Below are 13,474 nucleotides of genomic sequence, written 5' to 3'. Positions count from 1 at the left end.
AGCAGTAACAAAAATCATATCAAACCTTTATTTGAACAGAGGCGATAACAGAAGCTATAAAGATACTCAGATAACAGCTGTCTTGCTCAACAACAGATCACTGCGCTTTTAAAAAAAAAAAGAAAAAGAAATATGAAGAGGAGTGACACTGTTATCAGGAAGTGTATTTATTGCTGCAGAAATAACAGTGCAGTGAGGTTTTTTTTGTTGTTTTTCCCTCTTCATTTAAATAACAGTTTCGGTGGAGAAAACATTTACCATAACTTCATTCAAAAGTTTGAGTTATGAGAATACAGTTGTTATGCACAGTCTAATTTAAGCTGAATGTCAATTACAATAATTTTTTAACATGTAGGTAAAAATCTGAAACCACTTCTACATTAGACATTTACAAGAAATGTCACCATAGACCTGTCACTGTTATATATGGGGACTGTTATTCTGGAATCTCCAGCCTCCACCCCTCTATGTTCTAAAGTGTTTTCTCAGCTTTTATTTTAGGTGTGTAACATGTTTGATGTTCTATCTTCCAGTAGGGTGTGACACATTAAATTCAGCTGGTCAACTTAAATATGCGTTAAAATAAATGAACACTTAATTCTCCATTAATATTGATGGACACAGCTCTCTGTGAAAAGCCAGCTTCTTTAGCAATTAACTTATGTGTATTGCCCTCGTTACTGAGGGTGACTGAGCTTCTGGAGTTTTCTTCTTGATTGTGTAGGCCATGATATAGAGGCAGCATATTTTTATATAAATATTTTTTTATGTTATGTACAGTTATTACTTTTAGGAAACTGATTAGCCATAATCATAAAAATGAACAAAAATAAACATCTGAAACATCATTTGAAATTATTCTGCTTATGCATTTTTGGATTGAATGCCTAAAATAAATAAACTTTTTAATAATATTCAAATTAATTTAAGTGCACCTCTAAATGTCTTAGAAACAAACTGCGATGCCAATCATCTCTACCAGCCAGTGATCAACACAGTAGCTGTCATAGAAACAACCAACAGCAGCCCTCCATAAATAGAAACGGCTCCTTCCTTCAACAGGCATTGCTCATACCTCTTAAAATCTACTTCTCTTGCTGCACATACATGGTCAACACGGCAGTCGCCGTCACACGCTGTCAGGTCGTAGCTGACAGAGTTGAACTCGTAGTACTTCTGCAGGTAGCAGGGATCGGCCGCCATGCGCTCCAGAACCTGGTGCATGGAGCCCGGAGAGGCATCGGGTACTCTGAAGCTCTCTGTCAGGCGGTACTCTTTCTCCCAGCGTTCTGCGTCTGCATTGGCGTGTGTGAGGTTCAGATAATATGTCACCACATCCTGTTCACACAAAGGGGTTGAAAGACAACACGAAGCAGAACTTTAAGCGTGAGAAGTATTATTTTTCTGAAGAGCTTACAAACTCCTAGCATAGAAACGGTGTCACCTGCAAGCTACGGCTCCCATTGAAACGATTGCATGAGTGAGCATTACTTACTTTCACCAGCAATGTTTCAGTGTCATATTCAAAAACACGAATCCCGGGGTTGTTAGCTCCGTCCTTGACACCAGGAAGTGTTGTTTCCCACGGTGTGACCCCTGGGCTCAGAAACATTGCACTTATGGGCAAGCCTGTGGAAACAGAGTTCAAGTCTAATAGTTGCAAAGAAATACCATTTCAACTGCAGTCGTGAAACACTTTAATGTACCTTCTGTGGTATAGAACATGCGAAAGCTGTCAGTATGATGATGGCCAAAGAACTGCCCGATTATAACCGAATGATGCTTCTGAATCAATTCCAAATATCTCGTGTTGAACTTTTTCGTGAACCATGATGTACTTCTTTTCTTCTCAAAGAAACCTGGAGGAATATGACCAATGATGTAGACCTGAGAAAGTAAACCAAGTAAAGTTAGCCCAAATCATCTGTTTAGGTTTCTTTATTCATGTTAGAATTGAAACAAACTAAAGAGGTTTAATATTTCAAACATGGCCATTTTTACACATTGCTTAGTCATGTGAAAAAAATATGACACTTTGTTAAATACTCTTTTTTTTTTTATTAAGAAATGTCCGTGTCATTTTTATCTCTGGAAGAGAAAGTGATTAAATTACAGGTAAATCCTTCAAATGTCATTCTTTAAAGAAAATATATCAACAGAAATGTCCATCCTGTCCACTAATAACTAGTGTGACTCCATGCACCCACATTTTTTAGCGTAGGTATTACATTTTAACAGGTTCTGGTTTTTTCACGACTGTTTATACACATACAATGTCATGCTTTATACCTTCTCTTTGTTGTTGTTGGCTGCTGTAAGGGTCTGATCCAACCAGCTAAACTGACCTGCTGGATCATCATCATTCATGGTCTCCTTGTTCTGATAGTAGTAGAGGTTGGTGTTGAGGACCAACACTCTGTAACCTGCTCGGTTCAGGAGCTTTTCTGTGTAATATCCACCTAATCAAAAATATATACAGTATATTTCACTGCCTAGTTTTGCTATGAACCATGCAGTTGTTAACATTACAAGCTGATCTTTGGAGAACAAATGTGCAAGAGTCACCATTTTTAAATGATTCTTTGGAGTCTGCCTCCAGCCAACCATGCCACATTTCTGCTATTTTGTCATAGATGGAGTTTGGGCCTGGAGGAAGTTGACTCTTGGGGTGGTAGTCATGGTTCCCCAGTGCAGAGTACACTTTTGTATCTGTAAAAGATCAAAACATTTCATTTCTTAGATTAAATGTGTAGATATCGGTGTTAAATTGTTTTCTACATAAGCACCCAATGATGTCTTACGTGGAAACACCTCAGTTATGATCTGAGTTAGATTGCCAATGATGCTGATCACCTTCTCTTCTCCTAGATCCTCATTTTGGACATGCGGTGTGTCATCTCTGTAATATTTCAAAATACCCATTTTAGGGATTAAAGACTCTAAAAGAGGGAACTGGTTGTTTCAATTAAAAAAAATCCAGTGATGGTTTCTGGAATCGGTCATAACAGGTGATGACAGCTAAATTAGTTCATTATTGCTTCTTGGTATGTCCGCTAAGGCGGGATTGGTAGCCCAACTGCGTTATGCACATGGTAGGCATTAAAAAAAAAAAAAAAAAAAGAAACACACGACTGCATTAAGTTTGGTATTCAATGTCATGTGATTCACAGATTATTTTTGTTTTTTAAATCTAGATCAGAGGACTGCAACCTGCATCTCTGGAGCCACAAGTGGCTCTTTGTAACTCTGGCTAAGAAGATGAAGAACAACTAATGTTTATAAATACAGACGCAATATCAACAAAATGCAGGCTTTGCATTTGCTAAGCAATGTCAGTTTTTTCTTGACATTAGTTTGGAAACGTGTGCTTTTATTTTTTTCCCCCACAATTTTTAACGAATACCAAGAAGACAATGTCTCAATCTTCTTTTGTCAATATTGGTTTTAATTTTATTTTACCAAAGAAGAGAAATAAAATCTGTACTCTTCAAAAGTTGACAGCAGATCTCCGACAATACATATTCATCAAAAATGAGAAGTTGTTTTTTTTTTCTTCAAAAGGTCTTGTAGAATGTGGTTCTAAACTTGTTTTTTAGCTGCACTTAGGTTAAAATTGGCTCCAGAACCCTTTGTCTAGACTGCTTTTGAGATTTCAATCGCTATATTTTAGTTCTCACCGTTTCTCATAATGAGGAACAATGAGAACCAAAATAGGTGTTGAGCTTGAAGGGGGGGCAGCAGGAGGACATGTCAGCCCTGGACAAAGTTCATGCAAAAACCGCCACTGCCAACATATTTGGAAAAGCAAAATGATAGCATATGGTTTTCATATAGTTGCAGGGCAATGACGAATCATAAGTCAGATATTTTCCTTTATTGTTTTGTAGAAAGGCAAACTTAAGCCACGTCTCCTTTTATAGCGCTTCGGGTTAATCGGATTTAACCAAAAAGATGAATCCGGTTTTCCATCATAGCAGATCGATACATGGCCTACCCTGTCCACACAATGAAGTCTGGGTCTGGTAGAATCCTCTTCATGGCGTACACCGAGGAGTTGATCAGGTGCCATGGCGCGTCACATGCATAGGCTCCAAATTTGCCAGCACTGAGCGCTGGACGGTTACCGCTGGATGCGCACACTAGCTTCGGGTTGTCCGTTAGTTTGTACGTCGGGTCCCAGTGCAAATCCGTGATATGCCAAAACCTCCCTGGATAAAACCAGCGCGTAATTACCCACCGTAAGTCACCTCTTTAAAGGTCATCTGATACCGGAGAGATTTAAGAACTCTCAAAATGTGCAATGACTTTACTTCTTACCTGACAGTGCAAGAGCTTCTCCAAAGAATAGACAAGATAAAAGCAACCTTACAGGAGACATGTTGGACACATCGACAACGGGAAACGTTCGGCAAAAGCAAAGGAGAGGTTTAAAAGGCAGGTGATTAAAGGGCAAAGGACGATAAGATATCGGGACCTACACACGTCTTCGCCTTGACGTTTATAGATAAATCTCTCATGAAATCACTTCAGATTAAAAATAAACACGCGCATGTTGTGACGTTATCATTTTCATTATGCGCAATTAATGCAATAGATAGAAGGCAGAGTGACGAATCAATTTATTTGGATCTTTGACCCCACACTGATTACTTCAGTATATGCAATACATGGGAGAAGGAACTGCCAAGAAAGGCATTCATACATAAACTATTTTTATGTGGGCTAAAGATATACAGATACTGTTGCCAGTTAAGTAAGATCATGCTTCAGTCTACAATAAAGTGTCCAGAGTAATCTGTGTATCATCTCTGTATTACATAAGGCTTTGGGTTTATTTTGTCTTTGAATTATGAGAAAATGTTAAAAATAGTTTTGATTCACAAATTCATTTAAAATATGTCAACACCACACATGTACTTATTACACGAAGAGCGATATGGTCAATTGTTGATAATGATGTATGTGGTCAAGTCAATGAAAATTCTGAGTAATCTGGGATTTCCATTGTCAGCAAGCTATCATCAAAATAAACAGAAACATGTGACAAATGTCTCTGTGTGTGAATCTAGAATACATATTTTATGACTTCAACTACCAAAATAAGTTAATGTTTTTATTGACATTCTAATTACTGAGAAACACATAAACAGATGGCATAAACGGGATTATTCCAAATAGTGGCTCCTGTGTTGCGTTCATGGTACAGTCCTTTTTAATATCGCTTATTTCAGAGCAAAACTGTGGACAGTGAGATGATTAGAACTGAAGTGGGATCAAGTACAAAGATCATTATTGTAACAATGTCAGCGGCAAAATGTTTACTAAAACTTATTTTTAAATTCTAGGATTCAGAATTTTGTAACACTATTTTATTTTTTCGTGTATGTAATATAAACTATTTTAATTGGGAATTTAAATATTTACGAATGCACATGGGGAAATCATAACCTGCAAGATGTGCAGAGCATACCCAATATTTACAACCATAGACATAATATAATATAATATAATATAATATAATATAATATAATATAATATAATATAATATAATATAATATATCTTATATTATGTCTATGTTTACAACAGTGAACGGTGTCTTTTGCTATATTTTGCCCTGATGTTTGTCTGCGAGGTTTCCAATATCATATGGTAAGTCTTACTTCCTACAGAACCACTAAGTAAAGATATCCAACAAGCCTTAAATATATAATAACATCAGTGGTTACCTTCTTAACGAGACAATATTAAAATATATGATCTAATGTACGCCTAGCAAGCAAATATCGGGGCTAAAATATACCCACCTTCACTCCGGTTTCGCGGGATTTTAGGTTGTGCGCATGCGTCTTGCCTAAAGTTTAGCGCGGGTACACACAAGTAGGATAACAGCTGCTAATCCTCGTTGACTACCTTGGTTAGCAAAGTTTACAACGTTCACATCAGTTTTTAATACGTTATATCCGTAGTGCCAGTATGTGGAATCAGGGTGAGTTCACTTTCCACGCTGTTCTGTGTGTTTTTAAAGCGGACATTATTTTGTTGGTGCTTTCTCCCTAGGCTAACATTAGCTCAACAATCGTGTTGTTTTGTTGTTAATGAAGTGATTGTAGGTTAGAGTTGAATCCGATTTTGTTGGAATTAAGGTGGATATGAAATAAACGCCCACTTTTCGTACTTCCAGGAGGATACAGTGAGTCTGGGATGGTGGGGGGCTACACTCAGTCCCCTGGAGGCTTTGCATCCCCTTCCCTATCCCAGGGAGGAGAGAAGAAAGGGGTGAGTGATTATGTGATGATAATGTTAGAGTGTAAAATATAGTGGTTATGAAATCTAAAACTATTAAACAATTGTTAGTATTTTGTAATTTGTTACAGCCACCTAACTTAACATGCTCCTGTTCCCTTTTGTACATGTCTTTGCTTCCTATGGATGTCTTTTCAGCACGTTATGTTGAAGAATATAGATGTTAATAGACTGAAAACGGAATTACAGGCCCTTAAATATATTTCTATTTCTTAATTTGTCATCAAATTAGAGGACCAGGGCCACACAAATAATCCCCTGCACAGTGTCCCAGCTGATGTCCGCCTCGCAGGTTGATGAGGTCTTCAGAGTGGGAGATGTGGAAGTGACACAGGTATGCTGAAGAAAAACAGGGTGTGAATCTACATGTCGCTGGTTAATGTTCCAGATAAAAGAGGCTGCTCTTGTTTGAATGACCAAGTTCCCCTTGAAAAATCTACATTTTAATTATGTAATTGGTACTGCAACAAGCAACATAAAATCCATCCACATTTTCTATTGCACCAATAAATCAACCAGTTTATTCCAAGCTAATTTTTTTTTCTTTATTGGCACTGATTGGAGATTTTTTTTTTAATTCCATTAATCTTATTAAATGCATCAAAACCAATACATTGTTTTGAATTTATTAAAAATCAGATCAATATTATTTAGATAAACTTTGATTCTTAAATGTGTAATTCCTTTATCTAATGGATTGAAAACTATTACCACTGTTAAAGAACCTGCAGCGGTTGTTTATTTTATTGTTTGTTTCTTTTGCATGGTTTGGTCCTTGCCATTCAAGGTTGGAATTAGCAGGTTAGACGTAAAAAACAAACAAACATAAAGGATGTCATTATTGTCCATCAAAAATTTTATCAGTTAATTTTTATTGATGATGTAAAGAACCTGAAAACTCTAGAAAAGCTTCTTTAGCAACCAAGCACAGGTGGTTGCTGCCTAATAGCATAATTGTCTGTTTTATTGATCAATGTAGATAAACTACAGTCTCAGACATCCACTTGGTCCTGTGAAGAACAAGAAATTCTAATATTTTTGAAACAAATATTTTTATTTCTGTCCTTTAGTCAACAGTACATAACACACAGACGCATAAATATGTTTATTTATAAATATGAGTCTTTATGTTTACTTTATTTTTTTGTTTTTATGATTTTTTTTTTTGTATGTTTGTTCTAGGTCACAATTGTGGGCATCATTAGAAGTACAGACAAATCTATGACCAACATCCAGTACAAGGTGGACGACATGACTGGCGCTCCTATGGACGTGAAGCAGTGGGTAGACACAGAGGTACGTGGTTGACGTTTGTTGAGAAGTTTATATTTGCTCATCATCAGCATGACCGTTCATTGTTAGTGAAAATAATGAAGAGACAATGTACCGCCCTGGAGCAGATTTTTATTTATTTATTCACATTTGCATATTTTGTATTGTGTTTTGAATGTTGTAGATATTGAATTTATCTCGTATAAATACAATAAAGATACACTTGTGTCCTCATATGACTTTTATGATCAACGCTCTGCATTATAGTACACTTGAAAATGTTGAAAGTTATAAACTTTTACTCAGAAGAGATGCTGAAGTCAGAAGCAGCCGTCTAACTTCTTACTGTGGACTCAAAGTCTTGTTCATCCAAGCTTTCATAGCCTCATCACCACCAATCAAAATGTGAGGTTTGGGCTCATTTGCGAGCTTATTATCAGCTGCTTTTCCTCTTGTGAAGCTAATGGGTCCATGTACATTTAGGCAACAAAAACACTATGTAGAAAAATAAATGGCACTGGCGTGAAAGCAATGCATTGGGCTACAATGTCAGCCATTGGTGCAACGTGTGCTCTGTTTTGTCCATAAGGTAATGATTGCTTGGAAGAGTTCATACACTTGGTTGCTAGTTGTGTTGCTTGATTTTAGTTTCATATTTTAATTATTGGGTACAGTTCCTTCCGTTTTCAAACAAAATGTGTCACTTTGGCCATAAGTGCCGCTGTTTTTGTTTGAGGGTTAACTTCTTGAAAATGTGGAGCGTGAGTTTGCAGCTATATAGAAACAAGAAAGAAAAACTGTCTGTGATGTCACATTTAGCACTATGTACACACATTTATAAGTTGTGATAAGAAACTTGGCTAACAACATCAAATTGTCTGGGCAGACATGAGCTGACCAATTAAAACATTTAGAAAAAATGTAGTCGTAACAACAAAGAATTAAGCAATCAAACAAACTAACCACTGTAAAACTTTAATATTAGGAAATAATAATTCTACCCATATGTTTTAAAAAGAATAGGCAAACATACTTTTTTCTCTTGGCTCTTTTTATGGCGCCCCTGGACTGCTGGCACCCTGAGCATGTGCCTGTACTGCTTAAGCCATGGCCGGCTTTGGCATCACCATAACCGGCCACCAGTGAATCTCTATCTTTGAGTTTTCTGTGTCAGTAAAGCTAATATTTAACCAAATAGCATTAACTTGTCGTCAAGGAGGTTTGTGCATCACTGTTGCAGATAGAGGAGCTTTACTGAACTTTATAAATTGCTCTCAAACATCAGAGTTTAGCGTTAGCACAGCTAGCATCTGTCTGTCTTCCTGCCTCATAGGGAAGATGCTTACAAATAGCTCTTTTGTTAGGCTCGTCCACTAAGCAGGTTGCATGTGTATTTTTTGTCTGTTTTTCTGAATAACTCATGTTGGCAGAAGTCAAAATGTTCAGCACAAATTCATTGCTTTGATCAGACGGGTGGCTGGAGGGAGGGGAGGGCCTGAGTGTCTCTGTCATTGCACTTCTGCAGCAGAAAGAAGTGCAGCAATTTGGTCAAATGAGTATCTTTGAATATATATTTTTTTTGCATTGAATATATTTAAATAGATTATGTCTTACATTCCTACAGGAAACCCTGTTTTCCTCAGTTTTATTTATGCTTTTTATATATATATATCTAGGACCCGAGTGTGGACAGCACAGTGTTGCCCCCAGGAACCTATGTGAAAGTGTCAGGAAATCTGCGGTCCTTTCAGGTAAACAAGTTTGACCTTAAAAATGTAACCCTGTAGGGCCAGATAAGAGGTTTTATCTGCCACAATAGCCAGAAGTTTATTTAAATATAGAAGAAGTCTTTGTCATGTCAATTTTATATGAGGAAGCTGCTGCTGTTGTTTGTTTTATAACGATGTGAATTGATCCAAACTAAAGGTGTTTTTTTTTCTTTTTGTTTTGTTTTGTTTTTAATACATCCTCTAGAACCACAGATCTGTTGTGGCATTCAGCGTCAGGCCCCTGGAGGACATGAATGAAATTACATCGCACATTCTGGAGGTTGTCCATGCGCACATGGCACTCGGCAAACCTCAAACCGTGGTGAGACACTGACTGCTTATCCTGACTGAGTCAGTTATCTATTACTAAAACGTGTGAATAAGGAAGTACGATTCAGTTCATATGTGTCACAGCTTTGTTTGATTTCCTCATTTAAGTAAATACTGAGAAACCCAGTAGACCATCATGCGATCAGTTGGTTGTTTTATGAGGTGTACTCAAGCAGAATCTCACTTTTAGAAACTAAAGATGTTCGTTAAAAGCCGAGTGACTGTGGTTTAGCTTCTGCGTCGGTCGCAATTCAGAGAACAGCAGCCTGAATTTTAACACAGGAACTAAGATGCATTGTGTTTGAGTTACTAAGTGCATATGACTGTCAAGTCCAACATGGGTATAGCAGTGACTTGCAAAGGTTTTCAGATCCCTCAAACTTCATGGTTTGTGACGTTTTAACTAGGGCTGTTGTAAACGAATATTTTAGTAATCGAGTAATCTATCGATTATTCTTACGATTAATCGAGTAATCGGATAAAAAAAATTATAAAATGAAATATTGGTAAATCTGGCATAATACCGGTGTTACTATCAGATATCAATATCAGTCCAATTTTTCATATTTGAGCATCCCTAACAGTTGCTTTTTTGTAGTTTAGAAAACTAACCTGTAACAATAATAGCTCACTTTCTAAGTTAACCAGAAGAAAAGTTATAGAAAAATCTGAAATTATATTGAATTTAATAACAAAGAGGCAGGCTCACAAATATGCTTATAAAAAATGTCTACAATCCAGCTTTTAATTTATGTATTCATCTTCAGTGAGTTTAATAGATTAATTAAACTCACCTTGCCACCTAACCTGTCACGCTTTGGGTTTGAAAATACGGGAAATGCCGCCTGGAGTGGGAGGAGAGGGCGAATGAACGAACGTAAGATGGGGTGGAGGGGAGGAAATAGACCAGCGGACTGACGAACCGTTAGACCGGGGGACGAACACGGGGGAAGCAATACGGGATATTTACGACACCTTCACTGGTCACACTCAGAAACTCATCTACCAGCCATGTACGATGCGCTCCGCCACCCGTTTCTTCAGACCGGGATATGAAATTTATTGTGCGGTTCGTCGGTAAAGCTACATTTACACGGTAAGCATCAGCTACTCAGCCGCCCGCCCTGTTCAGGCTATCCGCTCACCTCAGCGCTCTTCCCGCCGTTCACTTTCAACCAGCAGCCCCGGAGGAGAAATGCTGCCGTACTCCAGGCATCCCCCAGTCATTTTAAGGATGCTTATTGGTTCCCCAAAAACGATAAAAAGTCGGGCATTATCATCAATCAATAAAATCCCCGGGCCAATCTTGAAGATTGGACTTTATGCCGCTGAGACTTAGCTTTTGTCAACAACTCAGAGGCGGAAGTGAGAGCTCCGCGCAACGCAAATGAAGTCCCAGCCGGAACACGGTGCGCTAACTAATAAAACATAAATTAACGAAGCTTCGAGGCAGGTAAATTTTCCTCGAGGAATTTTAGTAATCGAGGTACTCGAATCATTCGAGGAATCGTTTCAGCCCTAGTTTTAACTGCTGTGCGTACATTTCATTAGAACTATGTGGCAGACCAACTGAAAGTAGCAAGTAATTGTGAAGTGGAAGAAAAAAAGATGCACTCTTCACATTTTTTTTTCTTACGGTATAGCATGCTTTATTATTCATCCCTATTTACTCTGACACTCCTAAATCAAATTAAATGCTACCATTTTAATCTCTGTATTAATACAGATGTTCTTTGAAAGCCACTGATGTTCTTTAGATATTTTTCCACCAGAACTGAATGGTTGAGAGAGCATGATTCAGAGAAACATTCAATATAGCGGAGGTAACTGTGGAGGGGGTTCAAGGACCCTCAGCTACCGTGAAGCTAAAACCAGAAGCAAGGATTTCAGTTGCCCACAAACACAAGGTCACTTTAAACACTCTCAAGTCCTATGAGGTGGTGATGACATCATTTTGCGGTGGGTATTTTTTTCCCAGCAAGTACAGAAAAGCTAATTTGAGTTGCGGAGAACACAGATGGAAACTAATGAACCGTAACCCTGCAGGAATACCAGTCGAAACACCTTGGGTGGGCGACGTTCATCTTCCTACAGAAAAACAACCCTAAGTAGACGGAGTTAAAATGGAGCAGATAAGATCAAACTGTAATTCATACAGGATGTTGGAATGACCCAGTCAAAGGCCAGAGCTAAAACTTTTAAGAATCTTGGCAAGACACACAGATGCTCTCTAGCTTGACTTGTTCTAACATCAATTTTGATACATAGAAGAACACTTTGTAGAATTTCTCCCACAGGATTTTAGCAATAAACACACTGTTAAGGAATATAATTGCCCTCAACTCTCTCTCATATAAATGGATAATTGCATTTTAGGACTTGCTGCAGATTAAGGGAAAAAGCCCATCTGTATCACTTCTGTTTTTCCTCCAACAGCCAGGTATTGGTGGAGGAATGGCTGTAAACAGCATGCCAATGCTCCATCAAGGGCCGGGGATGAACGCAGGGAGCTACACAGGCACCAATGAGAACCCACTAATGGTCATTAATGGGTTAAGTGCAAATCAGAACCAGGTCAGTCTAAATAAGGAACAAAGTGTTTCCAATCATTTCAACCTAATAAGCTTCCATGTTGCTTTTATCTCTTATTTCTTTTTTAAAGCTTGGTTAATAAATAAATGTTCTTTTTCCCCCCCCTCTGACAAGGTGCTGAGTTTGATAAAAGGCTGTCCGGACCCTCAGGGTATTAGCATTCAGGATCTGAAGCAAAGGCTCAGCGGCATCGGCCTTGCAGTGATCAAGTAAGATGCATTTTGCTTAAATGAAGCAATGTGATTTTTCTATTGAGAACAACCAAGCTAGATAACTTGAATATTTCATTTTAGTCATCATTGGACAGATTTGTCTTTTTTTTTTCTTTTCTTCTTTTTCAATGTCACAAAACTGAGATGGTAAGAAAAACACCTTTTGAGGAAATGTCTAGTTTTCTTGGTACTTCCTAGCAAAGTAAACCGACTTTTATGTTGCTTTTTTTTCTAAATGTAATGCTAAATAAATGAGTTCAGGATCTTAATTTGACCTTCGGTTTATTTGAAAGAAACATTTAAAGCGACTTTCTGAAAGGTTACAGTTTCATAAATGTTTAGGTTCAAATTCTGAAAAGTTTATTATTTTTTTTTTTCACTAAAAAAGCTCAAAAATATGATATTTTTGTATTTTAAACAGTTAACTTTTATCATCTTTCTTCCTTTTGAATTAGGTTAAAAGCTACTACCTAAAAATGTTTTTTTTTCCATTGGTGGTGAGTTCAAATGTCTCTTTGATCTAATAGGCAAGCAGTGGAATTCCTGAGCAACGAAGGCCACATCTTTTCAACCATAGACGAGGATCACTACAAATCAACAGACAACGACGACTAACCCACTTCAGCAGCACTTGCGGAGTTAAATATTTGAATTTAAGCTGTTGGCTTGATTAGTAAAGAGCTAAAAACTGCAAGCGCCTGATGCCTTTACCAACAAATAACTAAGTGAAACTTTGCCGTCATTTATTTTGAGGTACTCTGGCCAATGTTTGAAGAAAATGGGGTTTGAGGAAACTTTCGATTTCACATCCTGTTTTCCCTGAGCTCACTTCTGCCTCTGTGCAAGTCAGAAAAAGAATCCATATATGTTTCTTTTTTTATATGTTCTGAAGTACTGCCTCCTGTAAAACAATTTTTACTTTTAATAATTTGCAACATATGTACTTTAACATGTAAAATTCACGTTTGATAAAATAAAAGATTCTACCAAAAGAC

At 37.5% G+C, this 13,474-nt stretch overlaps 2 protein-coding genes across 2 annotated transcripts; one reads left to right on the top strand and one right to left on the bottom strand.

The window, feature by feature from the left end:
- Nucleotides 1–143: 143 nt before the first annotated feature.
- smpdl3b (sphingomyelin phosphodiesterase acid like 3B) lies at nucleotides 144–4,507 on the bottom strand. The gene is made up of 8 exons (XM_014972843.2): nucleotides 4,318–4,507; nucleotides 3,995–4,208; nucleotides 2,802–2,899; nucleotides 2,566–2,709; nucleotides 2,290–2,459; nucleotides 1,707–1,887; nucleotides 1,496–1,629; nucleotides 144–1,338 (listed from the first exon to the last, which is right to left on the bottom strand). Exons 1-8 carry the CDS (start codon nucleotides 4,376–4,378, stop codon nucleotides 976–978), a joined length of 1,365 nt encoding a protein of 454 aa, XP_014828329.2. The 5' UTR covers nucleotides 4,379–4,507; the 3' UTR covers nucleotides 144–975.
- Nucleotides 4,508–5,829: 1,322 nt separating this feature from the next.
- rpa2 (replication protein A2) lies at nucleotides 5,830–13,471 on the top strand. The gene is made up of 9 exons (XM_014973058.2): nucleotides 5,830–5,987; nucleotides 6,183–6,277; nucleotides 6,537–6,638; nucleotides 7,487–7,600; nucleotides 9,253–9,327; nucleotides 9,551–9,667; nucleotides 12,112–12,249; nucleotides 12,382–12,476; nucleotides 13,007–13,471. Exons 1-9 carry the CDS (start codon nucleotides 5,975–5,977, stop codon nucleotides 13,092–13,094), a joined length of 837 nt encoding a protein of 278 aa, XP_014828544.1. The 5' UTR covers nucleotides 5,830–5,974; the 3' UTR covers nucleotides 13,095–13,471.
- Nucleotides 13,472–13,474: the final 3 nt, after the last annotated feature.

The sequence above is a fragment of the Poecilia mexicana genome, unplaced genomic scaffold (assembly GCF_051168715.1).
Source record: "Poecilia mexicana isolate PSO_F unplaced genomic scaffold, ASM5116871v1 scaffold_16, whole genome shotgun sequence".
NCBI classification, from domain to species: Eukaryota; Metazoa; Chordata; class Actinopteri; order Cyprinodontiformes; family Poeciliidae; genus Poecilia; species Poecilia mexicana.
The sequence above is the reverse complement of the archived record's forward strand: the minus strand, read 5'-3'. Positions and strand labels throughout refer to the sequence as shown.

Coding starts and splice junctions, on each gene's coding strand:
- smpdl3b (XM_014972843.2), bottom strand. CDS start 4,378: ATGTCTCCTGTAAGGTTGCTTTTATCTTGTCTATTCTTTGGAGAAGCT. Junction 4,209..4,317: donor AGAAGCTCTTGCACTGTCAG/GTAAGAAGTAAA, acceptor GGTTTTATCCAG/GGAGGTTTTGGCATATCACG. Junction 2,900..3,994: donor GACTTCATTGTGTGGACAGG/GTAGGCCATGTA, acceptor GAAATATTACAG/AGATGACACACCGCATGTCC.
- rpa2 (XM_014973058.2), top strand. Junction 6,278..6,536: donor AGGGAGGAGAGAAGAAAGGG/GTGAGTGATTAT, acceptor TCATCAAATTAG/AGGACCAGGGCCACACAAAT. Junction 7,601..9,252: donor AGCAGTGGGTAGACACAGAG/GTACGTGGTTGA, acceptor ATATATATCTAG/GACCCGAGTGTGGACAGCAC.